This window comes from Rhinoderma darwinii, chromosome 7, assembly GCF_050947455.1.
Source record: "Rhinoderma darwinii isolate aRhiDar2 chromosome 7, aRhiDar2.hap1, whole genome shotgun sequence".
NCBI lineage: Eukaryota > Metazoa > Chordata > Amphibia > Anura > Rhinodermatidae > Rhinoderma > Rhinoderma darwinii.
This window is the reverse complement of record NC_134693.1, coordinates 129,810,371-129,832,929: the sequence shown is the minus strand read 5'-3', so window position 1 is coordinate 129,832,929 and position 22,559 is coordinate 129,810,371. Positions and strand designations below refer to the sequence as shown.

The following is a 22,559-nucleotide window of genomic DNA, read 5'->3' as shown; positions in this document are numbered from 1 at the left end:
TGTTGAAAATAAAACAACGGACCAGCGCATGAGCGGTACGGTTGACAGAATCTTATGGCTTGTCTACACTAACCACGCCTCCCGAGCGCTGATGCATTGTGGGAAGAGCGAGGCTCAGGCAAATATGGCGGATACTGCAGAGCCGTGAGTATCTGTGTCTGCAGTCAGGGTCCCCGTATCTCTCTCTCTCCTCCCTCTCCCCTCTGTGTCACAGGCCAGGAGAGCGCACTCCAAACCCTTCTTTTATTCTCTCTCTCTCTTTTAGGGAGAAGAAAAGAAGGCGGATAGAAGAGCTGTCTGACAAGTTAGTGCTGGCACAGGGGAGGTGTTAGGACATGGACAGGTTTGAAACAGGAAAACAAAAACCTTCTACAAAGCAGAGGAAACCATAGTATCCCTCGATTCTAAATAGGGGAGGGGCTAAGGCACCTGTCAATCATGAGGTTTATGCATATTAATTACTCTTCACTTTGTCAGGGTTTGTTGCATTTAAAGGGGATGTCTATGGCTAGTACTGCAGCTGTTGTGAAACTACAATTCCCAGCATACCCTGACAGTCAAGGGCTTTATTATTCCAGCCAAAGGCTGTCAGGGCATGCTGGAAATTGTAGTTTTACAACCGCTGCAGTGCTGAAGGTCGCTGACTCTTATACTAGAGAATTGCGTTTGCAGTATCATCCCTAAGGTCTCATACACACGACCGCATTGGTTTTGTGGTCCGCAGAATCATGGGTCCGTTGCAGTCCATCGGGCTGCAAAAAACCTTTGTTGTGCATCTGTCATCAGGACTCACGAATCCACAACAATTCACCAATATCGGTGAATTCGCAAATCCGGACCGTAAAATTACATGTCCTGAGTTTTTTTGTGGTCCTGGTTTACGGCACCCACTCAGAACCGTGTAAACCAGGGTCATGTGATTGGGGCCTTAGAAATGAATGGTCTGCAAAAATGTGGATAAACTGCGGCCGCAAAAGCACAATCGTGTGCATGAGGCCTAACATAACTTTTTTTTAAAAGAAAACGTGCAGGAGATTGATTCCCCACTTTTTGATTCGCTGGCGAAGCACTTTACACTGGTTAATCATCCTAATATATATATATATATAATTGTCGCTAGAAGCGGATTAGTTGTCATGGCAACGATCTCCTTTTTGCAATTCTGATCGGATTATATTTTTCCGAATAAAATCAATCACGTTGCAGGGTCAAGGCGTTTTTTTTTTCTTTTGTTCCGGATCAGTTTTTCATTTTTAATGGACCCTTTGCTTGCAGCAATCAAGGCATGCTGGGAGTTGTAGTTTTAATGCTATTAGGGGAGAACACCGTGCACATATGGCAGACCTGTATGCACTCTCTGTGCCATCACATAGTGCAAGGGTCAGCAACCTAAGGCACTCCAGCTGTTGTGAAACTACAACTCCCAGCATGCCCTTTTGGCTGGAATAATAAGTCTTTGGCTGTCAAGGCATGCTGGGAGTTGTAGTTTCACAACAGGTGAAGTGCCAAAGATTGCTGACCCTGTTATAGTGCCCGTGTAAACCATCGTATTCTCCACTGGAAGCATTAAATACCCTCATAATGAGGAATATCACAGAATCCATGAACCTCCACCCTAAATGTAAAGTCACATATAGGAATACAGTATAGGTCTGTACAATTCTATGGGGGCCGTATTGATATATAACGCATGAAACTGAAATGCAGCCATATGAATCAGTATAAATGTATTTGGAAATTGTATTATGATTTTATCTGTTAATATTGTTTAGTATGTTATTTTTACTGTTGATCAGGCTGCGTCCCGCTGTCACTAGAGACATGTCACTAACATGCTGCAGGAGGGTAGGTTTGGGACACACACACACACACACACACACACACATACACACACACATACACACACACATACACACACACATACACACATACATACACACATACATACATACATACATACATATCTCGATCATGCTCACATGGCAGTAGTAAGGCTCTTTTACATTCTTCGACACATGGGTCGTGAGCAATACACAATGAGATCACTGCTGCGACCTGTGATTGGCTATGTGCCATGTGAGGTCACAGCTCCAGCCAATGTAAATAGAGAACAGCGAGCGACGCTGGAGCGGCAGGAAAATAGGTGAGTGTTCGTTTTTAAATTTTTTTATTTTTATTTTTTTTTATATAAAGGTCGGGTAACACCTTTAATAGTCATGTCTGCTTTCTTTTGAAAACCAAGCCGGCGCTCTCCATGCATTTGATTGGTCAAGATCAGTGTACAGTGCTTGGAAACAAATGCCCCTCCCTGATTTGAGAATCTTGGTTCGTTTGGTGGGTGCAGGGGGGACCAGTTGTTTCGGACACAAAATGTGGCCATATCACGGCTGAACGAGACCATCCTAAATGTTTCAAGGAATAACTCGTTTTTACTGCTTGCCCAATTAGATTAGAGCTAGGTGGTAACACAGATGCTGGCAGCAGGTTACATGGCCTGTTAATACGGCCGGTCCTGGCTGTGATGTGAAGCATTCTGGATTGGCGTTTTTCTGCCCCTTCCCAATGCAACGTAGTGCTGTAGATTGACTTACCTGTTGCTGTATTTCCCAGGTTTGCCACTCGCTTCCGGGCAGTCGTGGGGGTGACGTGATCTGACAACAGTGATCCTACAGTGTCCACTGTGGGAACCGCAGGTCAGTTATTCAATGCAAGATAATGAGACTTTTATCGAGGCTGTAGGATATAGGGAGTCAGAACGAAGTTCACGTGACCCTACGGCAGCCCGTCAAATAAAGCACCACGTAAGTCACTACATTACATTTACAAACGGGGGTGGGACAAACCCAAACCCAGAGTGTGTCTTTAAAGCAGATCTGTCATCAGACTATTCTGCCCTATATATGATTTAGTCCGGTGTATTCATGAGGGGAGCGCACCTCTCAGCGGTGATTGATGCCTGGCTGCTTTGTATCGGCTTATACTGCAGCCCGTCAATCATTGCACCATATAAGTAGCCATGTAATACTAGTGGGTTATGGCATTTAAAGGATAAATATTTGCAGATCACCTTGTCACCAATACGTTCTTGAATTTCCCTTCTAAGGCTTCTCACTATAACCCAGTGGTAGGTAAGTGAGCGTCTCACCCTATCATATACCTCAGGACTTATGTATGTGGTGGTTATCGCAGAACTTCTGATGTAAAGTTCATGTCCATGTAGAATAAATGTCAGTGAAATGTACTGTGTTCTATGCAGAATGGCTGTGGATGTTGGGTGTGGGGAGACTGGAGACTGGGAAGGTCGCTGGAACCATGTTAAGAAGTTCCTCGAGCGATCAGGACCTTTCACACACCCCGAGTTCGAACCAAGCAACGAAGTGAGAACCCCCACGTTTACATTCATGTATTTGCAGCTGTTGCTTTATTGTCTTGTTATAAACTTTGTTCTGCCTGCGTGTTAATAAAACCGGTCATTGCCCAATGTAAGGTAAACCAGTGTGAGCAATGCAAGACTGGAAGGTAACGTAACCTGCTGTTAATATTAATGAAGGTAGTGTAATTGCAGGATCCGACTACACATGGTTTGTTTGTAGTCTGTAACCATAGAAACAGTGATCTGCATAGGAGTTGTAGACTCCAAACAGTAGGATGTTTTTAATCAAGACTATTTCAAAGTTGCTTCGTTTTATAATTTAAAGAGGTTTTCCACCTTCTGACAACTGATGACCAAACCACCAGAAAGGTCATCAGTACATGATCTGTGGGGGTCCGACACTCGGGCCCTGCACAGATCCACTGGTCCGGTGCCTGCTTGCACCAGATATACATGTCTAAAGCAGTTGGTTCCGGCCACGGAATAGTGGCCGAGCTGCAGTACTTCAGTATTCAAGTGAATAGGAGCGGACCTGCAGTTCTGCAGCACGGCCACTATGCTATATATGGAGCCAACTGCTTCCGGCTCCGTCCATAGCATTATGTGCCATAACATCCGGTGCCCGCAGGCCACTGGAGCTGCTTATCTGTGCGGGGTCCAGGTGTCGGACCCGCACCGATGACATACTGATGACCTATCCGGTGGATAGGTCATCGGTTGTCAGAAGGGGAAAAAAGACCTTTAAAGGCTATGGGCACCCTGTGTAGGCTTTTTCTTTTATTATTTAGAAGGTGGTTTTAAAATATTTTTATATATTAGGTGGTTTTAAACGTGTTTAAATTGACTTTAATTAGAAATTTTCGAGCACTAGAAGGATGCAGCTTCTATATATCCTCTATACTTAGAAGCTGCATTGTTCGCTATCAGATGTATCCGTCACTCAGCTGAACTGACGGCTCGGCTGAGATCGGGTCCCCCTGTGTCTCTGACACACAGGCTTACCATCATATTGGTCACATCTTTGATCAGCTTAGAAGTGATAGATATTCTGGTGATCATGTGTGTTAGTCACCCCCCCCACCCCGGACCCGCTCTAAGCCGAGCTGTCCGTTGAGGTTCACTGACTTGAATCGGCTTATCGTGAACAAAGCTGCATCTGAAATTTTTTAATAAGTCAACTAAAAAATTTAAAAAAAAAACTCTACTAAGGTGTCCATAACCTGTAAATGCATTGAATCATTAGGAAAAATTGGTCGCAGATAAAAAAATGTTGTGTTATTTCCATAGTTATACCGTTAAAACTGACCTCTCAACACTTTAGTTCATAAACTATGAAAATAACATGACCGGGTGGACAGGTACTTTAATGATAATGGAGAGTGCAGATCCAGGGTGATCGCCTCTCGGGCGGATCCTGCTGCTAGTCCACCACCTAGACTCATTCAGACTAAACCTAACGAGCCCAGAGCTTGCAGTAATTTTATTCACGAGTCTGAAGGATTTCATTCTCGCAGTGTTGTATGTAGACGTGATACGATTTTCTGTACTATAGACCAGTGCGTTTGCCCATTATAATGAATTCGTTGATAAAAACCATTGCATGTTAGTAGGATTAATGTTGCCCTCCATATATAACGTATCATTTGTTCTTTGAATAGATGTTCTGCTCTTTGCTTGTCATGTTTGTCCTAATCTGCTTCTCTTTTTACAGTCTCTGCAGTTTCTCTTAGAAACCTGTAAAATACTAGTTGTTGGAGCCGGGGGATTGGGGTGTGAACTTCTCAAAAATCTGGTAATTTATTTTATTTTCTGAATGTTTAACGGGGTATTCCCATCTCAGACGTTTATGGCATATCCACATACATTCTCCACCAGGCAGGACACATAGGTGCAGGTTTCAGAGGTAGGACCCTTACCCACATTTATGGCATATTCTGTGAATGTTCCACAAATGTTTAAGATCGAAATACCCCTTAAAGGACAGAACATTTAGTTTTTCTATACAAAGAGTCAAACTGTGCGGTACATTACAAGGTGTAGCCCAATCGGCTTGTTATCGTAAGAGTTCATCAAGCCGATTGGGCTACACCTTGTAATGTACCGCACAGTTTGACTCTTTGTATAGAAAAACTAAATGTTCTGTCTTGGTACGAAGAAAAACAATAAAGATGTGGGTGACACCTGGTATATAGAATTGGGTGACGCCCAGTATATAGCGCCAGCCTCTAAAAGGGATTGTCAAAGATTAGATCTGCTTTTTTTTCCCTCCCAGGAACAGCGCCACTCTTGTCCATTTGATAAGTCTGGTACTGCAGCTCAGTCCCATTTACCTGAAGTATTCTGACTCCAGATTTAAGAGTACTCCAGGCAAAACTGATACACTATGTTATGTCTAGTGCAAGGCTGAGGGGCTGGTACATGGCACAGGGATTTAAAGAACATCAAAAAGAGATGTCATGCTCAAGCCATACACTAGACATAACACACTGTATATAGTTTGCCTGGAGTGTTCCTTTAAGGAAGTGCATTATATAGAATCCTCTAATTCACTTTCATTTTTCAACAAGCACAAGAACAATCCACAGGGAAATCAAATACCCATTACTTCCCTGTAGCCTGCGGTCTATAGTGTTTGGGTGTAAAGGTCTCATGGGCAACGGTCGGGAATATGCTCTCCTCAGGGCGGCAAACTTCTCCTGCTTCAGTAGGATCAATACTTCTAGTGAGACGACATTAGGTCATTGCTTTATCTGCAGTTCCCTATGCAAACAAGATTCAAATAGTAGTAGGTACAGTATAGACAGATGCTGAATGACTGTATTTGGCTGATGCTGTTGGGACGGGATGTTGGTGGGGACATCTTCTAGTTTTCCATATTTAGGCCCCCTGCACACGGCCGTAGCCGTAATCACGGTCCGTGATTATGGGAACGGCCGGCCGCGGACAGTCGTCGGCGTTTGCGGGCCGTGCTCCCATTATAAAGTAGAGGCGCATGGTCTGTAAAATAAAAAAAATAGGACATGTCCTATTTCTTGCAGATGCTTTCTACGGCAAGGGGTCAGCGACCAACAGAAATGAATGGATCCGTAATTGCGGGTAAAAATTACGGTCGTGTGCATGGGACCTAAAAGTGATCTGGTCTGTGCTTTTACTAAAGTCCCAATACATTATTATTATGTTGGAAATCCTAACTTATGGTAAAATATTCCAATTTAACGTACATGGTGAAGGCAGACGTGACCCTAATATGTTACCCATGAAGGATGTTTTCTATTGATTGCAGTAGCTCTGCTTCCATAGATATTTACTGATATTACATGGTGATGAATGTCCCAGTATTGATGTAGGGACAAGACCTACTTCTGGTAATGGGCTATTCGAGCTGTTAGGTCTCTGATCTATAAAGTAGTTTAGTGGGAGAAATGAATGTGCACCGTGAGGATGATGTCGTCTATCAATAACGGGTTTCCTTTTACTCATCAGGCCCTGTCAGGGTTTCGACAGATCCACGTCATCGATATGGACACCATAGATGTCTCTAATTTAAACAGGCAGTTTTTGTTCCGGTGAGTGATTCATTTATTTATTTTTAAATTTTGGTGTGTTTTTTTTTTTTTTAAATAAATTCCATATAACTGAAGATGTTAGAATAGATAACCTATGGCATTTTTATATGCCGTCTAAGGCTTCATTCACATCTGCGTTGGAGTCTCCGTTAAGGGCCTCCGTCGCAGATCTGGCCGAGTTTACCGGAGAAAATAGCACAGCATGATGCGTTATTGTCTCCGGTAAAATTACAGACACCCCGGCGGAAAGGCGATGGTACCCATTAGTCAATGGGCTCCGTCGGCAGCCGGTGTTGTCCATCGTTCAACGGAACCATCGCTTCCGTTATTCTCTTGAATAGCCTAATGCAGGTGTGAACGGAGCCTAAATTGGTAATCTCCCTAGAACATTAGGGCATGCACAAAAAAAAAAAAAACAAGTACAAATATAATCCTTTCTTTTCCGATCCTAGCAAATTCATTATTCCACATAGATCTTTTCTAGAGCGTAGGAATGGGGGATAACATTCTGGATGTATGAACATGGCCTAAATCTCTGTATAAGGGTGTTTTAAGACCAGTGTCAGAACCTTATTCGGATCAGGGCTACATCTCTGCATCTATTCTGATTCTAACATTTTTTAATTTTTTTTTATTTAACTTTTTAGGCCGAAGGATGTTGGAAGACCCAAAGCTGAGGTGTCGGCTGAATTTATAAACTTCAGAATACCTGACTGCTGTGTCACACCGTATCCTTTCCAAACATCAGTGATATGACCGTCTATACGGTATACTTCACATTTCTAATCCATGTGGGGGAATCGAAGACTTGCTGCCGGTTTCCCCCACAGATTACAGCTGGTTACTGAGCGTCCCAGCTCGGGGACATCCTGCGATCATTGTTATTGGGGTACCCATAATAATTGTTCGAAAAGGGCAACCCTGGCGTAACTTGCTAGAAAGGGGGTGGCTTAAAATGTAAAAAAAAATTGCTATACTAAGCCAAATCAAAAGTGTTGTAATGAAATTAAATGTGTTTAAGGGCTTATTCAAACGAACGAGTGCAAACTCGCACGTGAAAAACGGCCATTTTTCACATCCGAGTTGCACCCGTACGGGACCCGTTTTCACGGATCCCTCATAGATTGAGTCTATCGAGGGATCCGTGAAAACAGAAGAAAATAGGACATGTTCTTTCCTTCATCGGACCCTTCACACGTCCTGTTGAAACAAAGGCCATGTGAACGGCCCCATTTTAATACATGCGTCCGTGTGACGGCCATTGGTTTAACGGCCGTCACGCGAACGTATACACCGTTCGTGTGAATAAGTCCTAACAGGTCATGCAAGATGTTTCAAAATGATCATGCAGCATGCACCACTTTGTGCCTGCCTGGTCTTACTTTACTCTATTACTATAGACTGCGTAAGGCCTTATTCACACAAATGGGATAATTGGCCGTGTGACGGACGTTTTTTTAATGGCGGTCACCTGGTTGCATTAAAATTAATGTACTTCTATGGGACTATTCAAAAGGACTTTTTTTTTTAACAGACCGTGAGAACGGCCCGTGAAAAAACGGCATGTCCCGATTTTGCCCGTTTTCGCAGATCCCTCAATAGACTCAAGTTTTTCACGTCCGATTTGACGCACGCTTATGTGAATAGCCCTTAGTAAATGTGCGCCGTTGTATCAGTTTTGATGTGTTTCTTTATTTGCAAAGATCTTTTCCAATATGCTGGAAAATGATGTGAGATCGAGCTCCTGGGCTTTTAGAGCCACCCCGTCTCACTTCATGCATGTCCCGATTCTTTGCACCGTTTTCTCACCAGGACCGCCTCTTATTGTACTTTTCCCTTAACGTGGAAAATGAAGTCATTATAAAAAGATTCAAGACTTCGATGAATCGTTTTACAGAGGTAATGTTTACTTCACGTTTCAAATCACATCATTTTCTAAAAGGACATATGTTTTATTCTGACGGAAATTGTACGTTTCTACTATTCTTACCTTTTCAGAGTTCCATATTATAGTGTGTGGTCTGGATTCCATTATTGCCAGGAGGTGGTTGAATGGGATGCTGGTAATATTCCTATCTATTCAAATACGTCTTCTGCATTTATAAGGAACACCTATCCAAAGGTGCCTAATTTTAGATCACTGGGACCCCACTGATCATTGGTATGGCAGACCCCAGTGAGTCAGGGCTCGGTTGTTTCCATATCTACGATAGAGTTGCATGGAGCGGCAGCGCACTTGTTGCTCAATTTTCATCAGTGGTGGTCCCGGTAATCGAACATTTACATAAATGTTAATGAAAACAACTTTAAAGGGGAGTTCCAGCCAAAAGCATTTATCACCTATCCACTGGATAAGTGATTAATGTTAAATTGCTGTGGGTCCAACTGCTGGGACCCCCACAGATGGCTATAATGGGAACCCTCACCCCCTCCCCAGCAACACGACTGCTGTTGGAGGATTTTGAATGGAGCGTTGCCTGAGCATGTGCCCTGCCGTTCTATACATACATATATATGCAAATAGCACTGATGGAAACAGCCAAGCACCGGCCCAGTGGTCGGACTCCCACCGATCCTACATTTATCACTCATTCAGTGGATAAATGATTAAAGGGGTTGTCCACCTTCTGATGACTTATCCACCGGATAGGTCATCAGTATGTCATCTGTGCGGGTCCGACACCCGGACCCCGCACTGATAAGTCGCTTTGGTGGCCTGCGGGCACCGGATGTTATGGCACATAATGCTATGTACTGAGCAGGAAGCTATTCTGTGGCCGGAGCCAAATGCTTCCGGCATGTACGTCCAGTGCACGGAGACACCGGACCAGCTGATCTGTGCGGGGCCCGGGTGTCGGACCCCCATAGATCATGTACTGGTGACCTATCCAGTGGATAGATAATCAGTTGTCAGAAGCTGGAAAACCCCTTGAATTATTTTGGTTGGAATACCCCTTTAACTTCATTCTATGAAAATTAACCATTGGAAACTTATTTACTATGTGATGATAAATAATCACTTCCAGAGCTACTTACTGACTAGGTGGGGTCATGTGGTAAACCATGTGACTCCTCAGAACCAGGAACTGCTTTTTTTTTTTTTTTTCAGCCCCCCTGTTTGGCTGTGTATTAGAGATCTGTCATAATTGCAGGTTACCTTTAACTTAGAGAGACATTGGCGGACATTTATCAAAACAATTGCAAAGGAAAAGTAGCGCAGTTGCCCTTAACAATGAATATTTTTTTTTTTTTAATTTTAACTTTTTTTTTTTATTGCATTTTTCCTTTGGCAGATGTCTCTTTTGAACCATGATGATGGAGTATTGCAGCAAAGTTCGGTAATTCCTCTAATTGACGGTGGTACAGAAGGCTTTAAAGGAAATGCCCGGGTTATTTTACCAGGAATGACGGCCTGTGTTGAATGTACTCTCGAATTGTACCCACCACAGGTTAGGATGGCGGTTTTCATTGAATAATTTTAAGGATAACTGATTAGTCTTGTAGACCTGTGCAAGTACATGATGATTTTAAACATCATGTATTCAGGAAAAACAGACAAGAGAATTAATAGAGGGAAATTCTTGCAGTGCCTTTTTTTTTTACTCTCAGCGTTGCCATGTAAAAAAGATATATTCACACTCGCAACCCATTTTTGATTTCTACCTAGATCTAAAATAGACAACCGCAGCTCATGCATCTTGTAAGGTCCTGTTCACATCTGCGTTGGAGGCTCTGTTAGGGGCCTCTGTCACAGATCAGGCCGAATATAGCGGAAACCGCGGACACCCGGATTGAAAAACTATGGAACCCATTAAAGGCAATAGGTTCCGTCGGGTTCTGACCGTGTCAGTCATACAACGGAACCAGCACTTCCAGTATTTTCGTTGTTCTCCTCTGACAGAGCAGAACAACGGAAACACGGATGCAGGTGTGAACAGGTCTTTATGAACATGGACCCAAGTCACAATAAAGGCATAGTCCAGAAGTTAAACAGTGTGAGCCCCATCAGTTACTGGTACCGAAGGGAAGCAATTCCGCCGGTCAAGCAGCAGATAAATCACACACCATATAGACAGTCGCATTGCACCCTTCACCCTAAAAATGCAGAAATAAAATGAAAACCTATATATAGTGTCACTTAGAAAAAGTTATCGGCCCGGCATTAACCTGAAGAACTACAAAGCGGTGTCCATACATTTAATCCACCTCAACCAGATTTTATCAAATTCATACGGGCACCTGCGATTATTATACCACCCTTTGGGCATGGATACATATCTGTTAATTAGTGCCACCCAGTGATCAATCTCGGCGGGCTCCGTGGATTTTCATTACATAATTATAAACTTGCGGGTACAAAAAAGTTAAAATCCTAAAGAATATCCTGTTTTATATACCTGGAATAATTCCATCTATAACCCTTAATAGACAAACTTACGGGGCGATATCAAAGTGGACATTTAGGTATTGAAGAACAGCCGGCCAAAAGGGGACCAGTCTAGAACAAGACCACACACACACCACATGCAGCAAGGCATTCAGAACATGTATCCGATGTAGAAAACCTATCCGTTTCAGGTGTATAGTAAACTCTATTCAGAAACTTTGGATCAAGAAATCTCGGGCGCTGACAACCAAAGAGAAATAGGATCCCTCAAACTCCTCTTCCCCCACCATGACCGGATAAATCGGGGATATCAACCAGACATTTACTGTAGGCATTTTCAAAGGGTTTGGACAAGTCCGTAGTCCCAAGGACACAAGTTCTGTAAAGGAAGAGGATCGAAATTGTGCTTGAATGACATGCCAAAGTTGACTATATTCTAAGAAAGTGGACCCTGAAACTCCATATCCATCAACTCTACTAAGAAGGGGGAGTCCATTACTGTCAGGCAATACATGTATTAAATCCTCCCTCCTCTTTTTTGCCCAGAATGTGGCACAGGGAAGAGTATATAGATGTGGCAGATGAGGGTCAGACCACCCGGGGGGTCCTGGGGGAGGAGGCCACCCTCTTTGCTGCCCTTAACGATATAGTCGCCACTAACCAGACATGGGCTCCGGTTCTAAGAGGGGGCAGAGTCGGGGAAGGTTGAGGCTGGTGATACAGTAGATACATTAAGCTCCTCTATGAACCCATAAGAGCTCCCGCTAGGGCAGGGGCTGCATTACTAAAGTCAACATCTAACCAATGGTCATGCACCAATTGAGAGGCAAGGAAATCAAGTACATGTTCGGCGCCACCAGACCACCATGGTGTTTGGGTGCCTGTAAAGTAGCCAGGCTTAGTCTTGGCGTCTTCCCCTGCCAATAGAAAGAGGCATCCCATTTAGGGGTCTTGAAGGGAACCTGTCACCAGCATTTCACTTATTAAACCAGCAATACCTGGTGGAAGTAGGAGAAAAATCTTTTTTATGTAACTTCTAATTATCTTCTAAGTAGCTCTGCACACACGAAATCCCACGCTTGTGCATTGATCTGGTGCGTGCGCACAACAGGACACTAGTGGCGCATGCACAGTAACTAGATTTGAGGCCCGAACGAAGCAGAGAAGGGTGTCGGACCATACAGGACGGGCTCATGCGCACTATCTCAGACGAGATTTCGGCGCTCAGCATGGGCCAGTTTTCGGCGCTGGGCGGGGGTAAGAAGAGTAACGAAGGAGACTGCCGGATTATTTCCATAAAAGTCGCAAATTGTTTGCGTTATTTGCGGTCGGAGGAGGTAAGGAGAGGGAATAACGGCAATGAACTTTGACAGCAGCGGCCAGCGAGGGGTGAGGAGAGTTCAATAGGTGAAATGCTGGTGACGGGTTCCCTTTAAGTAACCCTCAGAAAGCATGATTGGGGAAGTGTGGAAAAGATAAAGTAATTTTGGTGGGTAAATATTTTTACAGAGATGCATGCGACCCATAAGCGTTAATGGCTGGTGAAGGAGACCACAGCTGTGAGCTCGCGATGCGCTCCGTGGTTGTCAAGTCGTGTAGCCCAGGGTGTCCCTCTTTTTCTCAGTATACAGTCCCAATATTATTTACATTTATACATGAGACTTGTATCAATGAGTGGAGATCTCAGGTCTCTGTCTTTCCTGTATTTTCTGCTGTGCTCTGATGATTACATGATTTATATAATATGCAAGTTGATTTAAAATGTCACAGTCCTTACCAGTTTTGTGTATTTTTTTTCCAGATTAATTTTCCCATGTGCACAATTGCATCTATGCCCCGGTTACCGGAGCACTGCATAGAATATGTCCGGATATTGCAGTGGCCAAAGGATCAGCCGTTTGGAGGTATAACACATCTGGTATAGTTTTAAAGGATTAGGGTTGCAAAATATCCACATAATTTGTTAAAAGCTGCTAAAACAACATTGCAGTTCTTAAAGGGGTTCTCCAGGCATTTTATTTTGATGGCCCAACCTTAGGATAGGCCATCAATATCAGAACGGCGGGGGTCCCACTCCCGACATACCCGCCAATTAGCTGACTGATGGGATCGGGTCGTCGTTCGCTGCAGCCTTTTCCCAGTGTGCAGGCACAGCACCGTACACTTCTGTAGCGGCTGTGCCTAGGAGTGCAGTCCCAATCCCATTCAAGCCCTTATGAGCCCCTCTTCAGCCTAACGAGCGACGATCACAGCCGAAGGTGCAAAGCGCTCCGCTAATAGACGTTCTAGGTGAGCCGTCTTCAGCCTAATCCGGATCGACGATCATTGTATAGCGCTCAGCTCAGCGCTTCTGCACCTTTATTTCAGCGACAGCGGGGGGGCTGCCGCACCCGAACCTCGACCAATCCAAACTTCTGATATGTCTCTATTGCATATCAAAAGTTTGCCAAAAGTGCAGTCACTCTTTAAACCTGCATTTATTGTGTCAAATAGAGTATATTACTACAATACTGAATTTGTTTCTTTCTGCAGAGGGTGTACAACTGGATGGAGACGACCCTGAACATATTCAGTGGATTTTTAAAAATTCTTTGGAGAGGGCGGCGCAATATAATATCAGAGGAGTAACATACAGACTCACTCAGGGTGAGTGCAGTAAGCCGTGCATTGTAAAGACAAATGAGCAAATCTGTAAAAATCCACTTTGCTGGTGTATTTCTTATTACGGAGGTTTATTTCCTCCATATTAGACAATGGAGGCTGCAATACTGTAACGCAGATCCCTATTTCAGCCTTCGTTGTCCTAAATGCGGAAATAATAATAAGAAATGGGCCCATTGCTGAAAAAGTGACCGTGAATTTTCATAGATTGGCTCTTCTCTAATTGTATTTTGCTCCCCGAGGAGTTTGACCGCGCATTTTATAACCTGGTTGGATGTGTGTCCTCCACCCTCGGGTCGGGTGACCAGGTTCAGTAAAGCTAAAAAATTAAATCACAGCATATTTGGCAAGTTTCTCAAATGACCTTTACATTACATTCCTCCTGTTGTATCCGGTGTCTCACATATTTAATGTTCTATCGTAGGTGTTGTGAAAAGAATCATTCCCGCTGTAGCATCTACAAACGCAGTAATTGCAGGTAAAAACTCGTAAAATGCGATACTTCTCTGTCCGTTTTGTGTTCTGAAAGAAAAGCTTGTGTAAATATGTCTGGGAGGAATTTATTAAGACTGGCGGTTTCAAAGTGTGCTCGAGTATAATGCGCCATAGAGGGAAATCTACGCCAACTACGTGCCGGTGTAGATTTCCGCTGCAATTTACATTGGTTTTTGGAGTCCATTTGTCAGGCCGTGAGTGGCCCCATCCCCTTACGCCAAGCTCCTCCCACTTATAAAAGTGATAGAGGCGGCGTACAAAAACAAATAGGTTGCAAATTATTGTTCAAACATGGCATGCGCCATAACTTGCATTTTGTTAGGCCATAATATTGGCATATAGCCATTGATGAATCCCCCCTTCATAATACATACATAGGGATCTGTAAGGCTGTGTTCACACTAGCGTCATGGGTTGCGTTTATAACGTAGCTCTGACAGCTGAGCGGGATCTGTTATTTGAACAGATACTGGCCAATGGTAATATGAAGCGCATTGACATTAATGGGGTCCGTTGGGTTTCTGGTATTTTTAATGGCAAAAATACTGCTGGAAAGGTTGCTATACTTGGCATAAAAAAAACTTGTAAGCCTGATAAAAACCCTGATGGACCACTTTAACGCCAGTGTGAACAGAGCCCAAAGGGGTTTTAAACTGGACGATTATCGGGCAGACGAGCGTTCATATAACGCTCGTTGCTGATAATTTCCATGTGAAAACAAGGCAGCGATCAGCAGATGAACGAGCAAACGCCCAATCATCTGGTGATCGTATCGGTTTAAGAAAGTAAAATATTATCGCTGTCGGCAGCACATCCTGGTGTGTAAACAGGGAGACGCGCTGCCGACATGATAATAATGTATGAGGACGAGCTATCGTAGTAATGAGCGCTCGTCCCCATCCATAGCTCCGTGTGACAGGAGCAAACGAGCGCCGATCAACGAGCTGTCTCTTTGATCGGCGCTCGCTGCATCGGCCGGTGTAAAAGGGACTTTACTACGCCCAATATGTTTTCCAGTAGAACCGCTTTAATTGGTCAGTGTGGCACTTCGTTATTATTATAGGGTTGTGAGGTTTGGGACACCCCTATGTCCGCTTAAAGGGGTTGCCCTGTTTAGAAAACCCATTGTCAAACACCCTATTAGGGAATTGTAAGGTAACAGGAGGGTCTCCTACTCAGAACCCTCATCATTGCATACAGAATTACATGGACAGTCCATTGTGTTGGTGCTGCAGGTTTCTTGTTCCCCCACAAAGTATAGCTGATCTCTGGGGTCCTAGCAGCAGGACACCCTGTGATCAGCTTATTTTCAGGGCACCCTTCCTGACATCCGCCGGGTGGGGGAATATGGAGCGGGCTCACAGGCTGAGACCGCTCCACAGAGCGAGTGTGTCGGCTGTGTGTTACAGCCGACACTTCAGGGTAACGAGCGGGATCCTGTTAAAATCCACTAGGGGAACAAGTTAAAAAAAAAGTAAAAAACAGAACGTTTTTTTAACAAATAAAATAAAGAAAAAATGAAAAGCTCAAAAAAAAACCCTTTTCCCATTTTCCCTCAAGCACAATGTAAAAAAAAAAAAAAAGCTAACTAGTATCGCCGCGTCCGTAAAAGTCTGACCTATTACAATATATCATTATTTAGTCCGCACGGCGAACGCCATAAAAAATTAAAAACATCAGAATTGCTGTTTTTTTGTCCCTTCTTCTCCCACAAAAAATGAAATAAAAAGTGATCAAAAAGTCTCATGTACCCCAAAATGGTACCAATATAAACTGCAGCTCGCCCCGCAAAAAATAAGCCTCCACGCGGCTAAATCGACAGAAAAATAAAAACTTTATGGCTCTCTTTTTAACAATCAGTTTTTTCCTTGTAAAAGTAGTAAAACTTAAAAAAAACTATATAAATTTGGTATCGCTGTAATCCTAGTGACCCACAGAATAAAGTTAACATGCCGTTTTTACCGTACGGTGATCGCCGTAAAAACAAAACCAACCAAAAACGTTGAGGAATCGCTGTTTTTTTTCCTATTCCACCCCACATATATTTTTTTTCTCGTTTCCCACTACATTATATGGTACAAAAAATGCTGCTCTGAAGATCTACAACTCGTCCCGCAAAAAACAAGCCCTCGTACGGCAATATTGATGGAAAAATAAGAGTTATGGCTTTTGGAAGGTGGGGAGGAAAAAACAAAAGTGAAAATCCGAAAAATGGCTGCGGAGGGAAGGGGTTAATGTGCACTTATAGGGTGGGTGGAAAAGGGTTTGATCTAAGCCATGCAACCGCTATAGGGGCAATGACAGTGTGAACTCTCTCGATGGCCTGTAACACCATGTTTGTGTTCTTAGCTGCCTGTGCCACTGAAGTATTCAAAATCGCCACCAGGTAAATATTGTCATCGACCTTTGGAAATTAATTACATTTATTCTGATTTCATTAAGGTCTAAACCATCTTGTTCTGTTTTTATTTGTGGGGCAGTGCGTATACTCCTCTGAATAATTATCTGGTGTTTAATGACGTGGATGGATTGTACACTCACACCTTTGAAGCAGAAAGGAAGGTATGTTATGTAACCCTTTCATTGTGTCCTGTCAAAGTAAGACCCTGTTCACATCACAATTTTCGTTCACATTTAGCGTGTATTCTTAACGTATCCATAGGGCTCCATTGTGATACGGAGTGTCCTTTTGGCCTCCCTCTGGCCTATAGAAGTCAGTATACCGCAAGAAAAGGTATGGAATAGTGTAGTAGACAATATTCCATCTTGCACAATTCCGCAAAAAAAAAAAAGTATACTGCGCGGTATTCGTGGGAGCCTGTGGGTGACGCAACAGCAACTGGACAATAGAATAGAAATTATTTGTAAAATGTCATACATTTTGTACGTTGCGAATATTAGCATGGATACGTTTCGCATTAACATTAAACAGGAGAGTCCGATTTGGGTATAAAACTTTTTCTAATTTGATGTTTTTACCTTTTTTGAACAGGAAAACTGCCCGGCCTGCAGTCAACTCCCCCAGAAAATCCAGTTTCCCTCCTCCGCTAAACTCCAAGAGGTCTTGGATTACTTAATAAATGACACATCATTGTAAGTAATAAATTCTATATCTTGACCTGAAAAAGATTCAGGATTATTTAGACAATGCATTATTGTCATTCTGTTTCTACGTGGCAAGCAAGATATTTGACACTGGTAGTAATGTAGTCCGGCCTATTGCCAGGTGATTGGTTGAAATGCGTCTCGTTTGCCAATCAAGCAGCACCAAACCTTAGATGACCTTAGTTTTGATCCTTAAAGTGTAACTAAACGTTTATAAAAACTTTTGACATGTCAGAAGTTTTGATCGGTGGGGTTTCGACCACTGAGACACATACTGATCCCTAAAATGTTTTGGCAAAAGCGCTCGGGTGAGTGCTGTGCTGCTTCGTTTCTGGTCAGATTTCCTCGGAAAGCTGAGGAAACGGTGTACGGACCCATAGACTTTCTATTGTGCCCGTACACCGCTCCGAGGAAGGCCGATCAGAAACAAAGCGGTGGCACAGCGCACACCCGAGTGCTTCTGTCGCTTCATTTTAGGGATCAGTGGGGGTCTCAGTGCTCGGATCTCTGCTGATCAAAACTTCTGACATGTCAAAAGTTTTTTAAAAGTTTAATAACACTTCAATTAAAATGATTCAAAGCCGTTTTGTAAGTTTTTTTTGGATACAGATACAATGGAATGGGCAAGGAAAAGGTGGTTCCCATCGCATAAGTCAAAAACTCACTGACTATAAAGCTCTCTCTGCTGTCCGGCAATAGACTGCATGTAAATGAGGATGAATTCATTATAAGCAGAATGTCAAACAACCTCCTATTGATCACCATGAGGAGCACTGTTTTTGTACTTAAATAATCTACAATAATCTGCAATCCAGAGAAGGTGTGTGCAGTTGTTCTGGTCCTTGTAGTACCACGGAACTCTGCACCGTATCCCATGTTCAAGCTCCAGGCAGGATAAATCCTATGACCATAGAGAAGAGGAGAAATAGGGCAACACCCCCTGTTTTTTTTTTTTTTTTTTTTTGCAATACGCAACTTTTATTCCATACTTACAGAAAATAGAAGAATAAAAGCATTGGTGATACAAATAAAATCGGTAGCAGAACGTCAAACAAACTCGCACGACCCTGGGTTTCGCCCTTCCGGCTTCCTTTGGTGCAGATCTCCGTGGTACAAGGACCAGAACAACTGCACACACCTTCTCTGGATTGTAGATCTGTCTATTGCTTGTGGACTGAGCAGAACCGTCTATAAGACTACAGATTGGACTGTGTTTCTCGGCGCTGTTCGAGCGGTGAAAAACTTTATATAGTAGCAAAGTTTATGAGATTTAGAAGATCTCATGCCCACGCAGCGGGAAAAAAACGCACAAAAGTCGTGCGGAAAAGGTTCTGCGGTGAGTTTTTTTTTCAATTCCACAGCATGTCAATTTATGCTGCATGTTCTGTGCGGAGATGCATGTTTGGCTCAATGAAGGGAGCAGAAATTCCGCAACAGATTTATGTTATTGTGGTTTTTACAGAATATACGCAGAGGAAACGCAGTAAAAAAACGCTGGAAATCTGCAAGTGCAAATATACTTCACTATAACTATTGTTTAACACTAAATACGCAAGAAAAAAATGCCGCGTTTCCACCGCAATATGAGCAGAAAAAACGCACTATTTTGTGCGGATTTCTGTCACCGATGTATTTTTTTAAGATTTTTCTGCAGATTTTCTGTTGCAGAAAATCTGCAGTGTAGCCCGTGTGTGGGGAAATACCCTGACTGTACCAAACCCAGTGACCAACGTGTCTTTTTATATTTTCCTATAGACAGATGAAGTCTCCTGCCATCACCGCAACTCTGGATGGAAAGAATAAGACCCTATATTTACAGGTAAAAACATATGCGGAGACTTTCTGACATATATAAATATTATAGTACATAAAGGTGCAGATCTGTTCTTGTATGTAACTAGTGCAAAATAATAAAACATCACTTTGTTTTGCAGACCGTAACTTCTATAGAGGAACGAACAAGACCCAATCTGTGCAAGACTTTAAAGGGTGAGCTGCCAAATTTGTATTTGCAGTGAATTTTGACTGCGACTTGTAAACCCAGCAAATATTTTAAAAACCTTTTCTTCTTAATTGGCGCAGGTAATTGCTCTTCCAGCAAATCTATTTAGTGTAAATATGCGTCTGCGGTCTCTTTACCTCAGCTGTGAGACTTAGAGTATATTCAGGCGATTCTGTCCATTTGCTTTTTATTACGAAATTACCATGAAGTTGCGGCAATAGGTAATTAGTCTGAATATACTCTTATGCTCTGAGGGAAGAGCAGCAGGAGAGGGGGTAAATCTGATGGGCTCAGAGCATATAGCACAGATCGGACATCACACTAGAAAGAGCCTCAGCGAGCGTGGAGAGAGAAAATGTGCATTTACGGAAACCTGCAGAGGGCGGGAAAAATACCCAAATATGCAAGTTACACTTCTGGCTGCACTATGAAATACGGAAATAAGTTCAGTACCACAGAACGGCTTCTCCTGCGTTCCATAGACACGTGCGGTTATCACGATGTCAAAAATAGGCCAGAAACACCGTTCTGACCGCGGTAAAAGTGCAATGCGGCAACTAAGCTAATGAGTGGTTAACAACCACAATGTTCGCATGACAGAATTACAAACACATTAAACAACCATACAAATAAATTTGCAATTCAAAATAAATCCGCAAAAGAAAAAAAAATGCACCCAATAGCGTGAACGTTCCATTTCTTCTTATTTTTTTTTTTGTTCCGATGGGTTATGCTTTAATGTTACCGACTTTCAAAAACTGAAACAAGTGCAGGATTTGCTGATTCTTTTTGTAGAATGACGGCTTATGCCCCTTCACACATTTTTACCTTCTGTCGTAGGTATACGTCGGGGGGGTATGCTGACGTACACTTCCAATGTAAGGCTGCAATGTATCCCACTGTATAGGCATACAGTGGGATACGACTCCTGAACACCCTGGGCAGAGCGCTACCTGAAGCGCTGTGCCCGGGAAACACCTGACATCACGGTTCATCTATGGACAGTGATGTCAGGAGCTACAATGCCGGAGTCCCCAGCCAGAGCATCGCAATCTCTCTGCTCGGGGACTCCAGCACTGACATTACTGTTTATATATGGACAGTGATGTTGGGAGCTTTCCCGCCTGACGTATACATGTTAAACCTATACCTGTGACGTATGCTATACAGTGGCATCATAGGCTCCCACATTAAAAAAAACAACTGGTACAGCTATCACAGCCTTCAATAAAAAGCTTTACTGACCTTTACCAGCCCGACAAAGACCAAAAGCGCACACATTTGGTCTCTGTAGGGCTAATGGATCCTATGGACACGCTTTATCGTGTAGGTCAAGAGCCTTCCCAACTTACACGGTAAACGTAGGGCACAATAGTGGTGTGAAGGGGGCCTTAGCAGTTCCGAAATGCGTAATGTACAGACTTCCTTCCGGAGTAAAATGTAGCCGTGTAACCTCCCTTCAGCTTTCCATGTGACATTGTTAGAATTTCTCACGCTTCCGTCTATAGTGTCCCTTCCCCACCCCCAAAGTACCGGTCACGCTCACCTTGTAACATTTATGAGACAATTTTCAATATGAACTTGTAAATAAATGCTTTTTTTTTTTTTTTTCTTTCCCTATAGAGCTCGGCCTCGTTGACGGACAGGAGCTCGCAGTTGCCGACGTTACAACACCGCAGACTGTGCTGTTCAAGCTGCATTTCACAACTTAGCCCGACAGACCTCGCATGTGATCCATGTGGCCACTTTAAGTTATTTAAATACAAGACATGACTGTGCAGTAAGTTATGATATTTCAGGCCGCTGCCGCACAGGTGTTATACGGAGGTTTTTTTGCGTCCTTATTACGGGGCAACACCCAGACCTCCCGCGTGTCATTGGAGGTGCCCTGACTTCAGTTCTGATGAACTCCGGGAGGTCCGGGTTTTGCGTCCATAATACGGGCCTAAAAAAAGCACACGTATTACGCCTGACTGAAAGTGTCCTAATGCACTGAGGTGGAGGTCGAGCTGATAACCGTGGCTCTCACATCATGAAAGTGAATGATTTCCTATTCGGCCGACCATCCAATCTATGCAGTCGTTAAAATGCTCATGTAACATAGCCCCCATTAAGTAATTATTTATGAAAGGGAAACTGTCAAAAAGATTTTAAAGAAGTCCCTGGAGCATTTTAAATATACTTTTAGAAACATCCACCGTGTACAGTGTTCTGTTTGATCCGTTTACTGCTGTGTACTGTATAAAGGCCTGTATGTTTCTTTTATGTATGTTCTTTTCTTATGACAAAACATGCGACGTGTTTTGTGGGAGAGCTGTAAACAATGTAATTAGGCAAAATAAAACCCTTTTTACCTGGTTTGCGTGACAATAATCTGAGATGAGATTACATTTATTTCCAGTTCCTATTGACGTAGCAATGTTCCCATACTGCGCTGGGGTCCTGGATTGGAATCTGACCCGGGCAACACCTGCATGAATTGTATATTCTTCCTGGGTGTACATGGGTTTCATATGGATACTCTGGTTGTAATGAGATCTGGAAAAACAAATCTGTGACCTCAGTAGGGAGAGATGTTTTTGCTATGGGATCTTCTTTAATTGAGTAAGGCTCTGTGCACACGGCTGTTTTATGTCCGTGTGTTATCTGTTCAACGGATAGCACATGGACTTTTATTCATTTCTAATGGCCGAATGCACGTGACTGTGGTTTCCACTGATCTTTTGTGCGGGCCGTGGGACAGCTGCAAAACAGAGCAGGTCCTATTCCTGTCCGTGTTTGCGGCTCAGTCTCACCCATTCAATTTAAACCTATGGAAAATACCATGTTGTGTAGGAGACCCCCACTAGCTCATAGCACTGGTCTAGACCAGTTTTCCCACTTTAAGCCAACAGGAAAACAGAATGTGACCTAACATTAAGAGCTACTACTCGGAGGTCTGAATACATGTAGTGTTGCGTGCTGGGCATT

At 43.2% G+C, this 22,559-nt stretch overlaps 1 protein-coding gene across 8 annotated transcripts; it reads left to right on the top strand.

Moving 5' to 3' along the window:
- The first annotated feature begins 49 nt into the window (after window positions 1–49).
- On the top strand, window positions 50–21,962 carry UBA3 (ubiquitin like modifier activating enzyme 3). Of its 8 annotated transcripts, none has more exons than XM_075834016.1 (18): window positions 77–144; window positions 266–304; window positions 3,257–3,377; window positions 5,085–5,165; window positions 6,857–6,939; window positions 7,587–7,667; window positions 8,795–8,838; window positions 8,938–9,002; window positions 10,233–10,388; window positions 13,128–13,230; window positions 13,859–13,972; window positions 14,412–14,465; window positions 16,832–16,868; window positions 16,963–17,044; window positions 17,475–17,575; window positions 19,343–19,406; window positions 19,522–19,576; window positions 21,213–21,962. In XM_075834016.1, the coding sequence occupies exons 1-18, from the start codon at window positions 92–94 to the stop codon at window positions 21,299–21,301; spliced, it is 1,422 nt and encodes a 473-aa protein (XP_075690131.1). In that variant the 5' UTR covers window positions 77–91; the 3' UTR covers window positions 21,302–21,962. The 8 variants fall into 8 exon arrangements, with proteins under 8 accessions (XP_075690132.1, XP_075690131.1, XP_075690137.1 ...); XM_075834022.1 differs by lacking the exon at window positions 266–304 and adding an exon at window positions 2,611–2,693 and having other exon boundaries at window positions 129–144; XM_075834020.1 differs by lacking the exon at window positions 77–144 and adding an exon at window positions 2,611–2,693 and having other exon boundaries at window positions 273–304.
- Window positions 21,963–22,559: the final 597 nt, after the last annotated feature.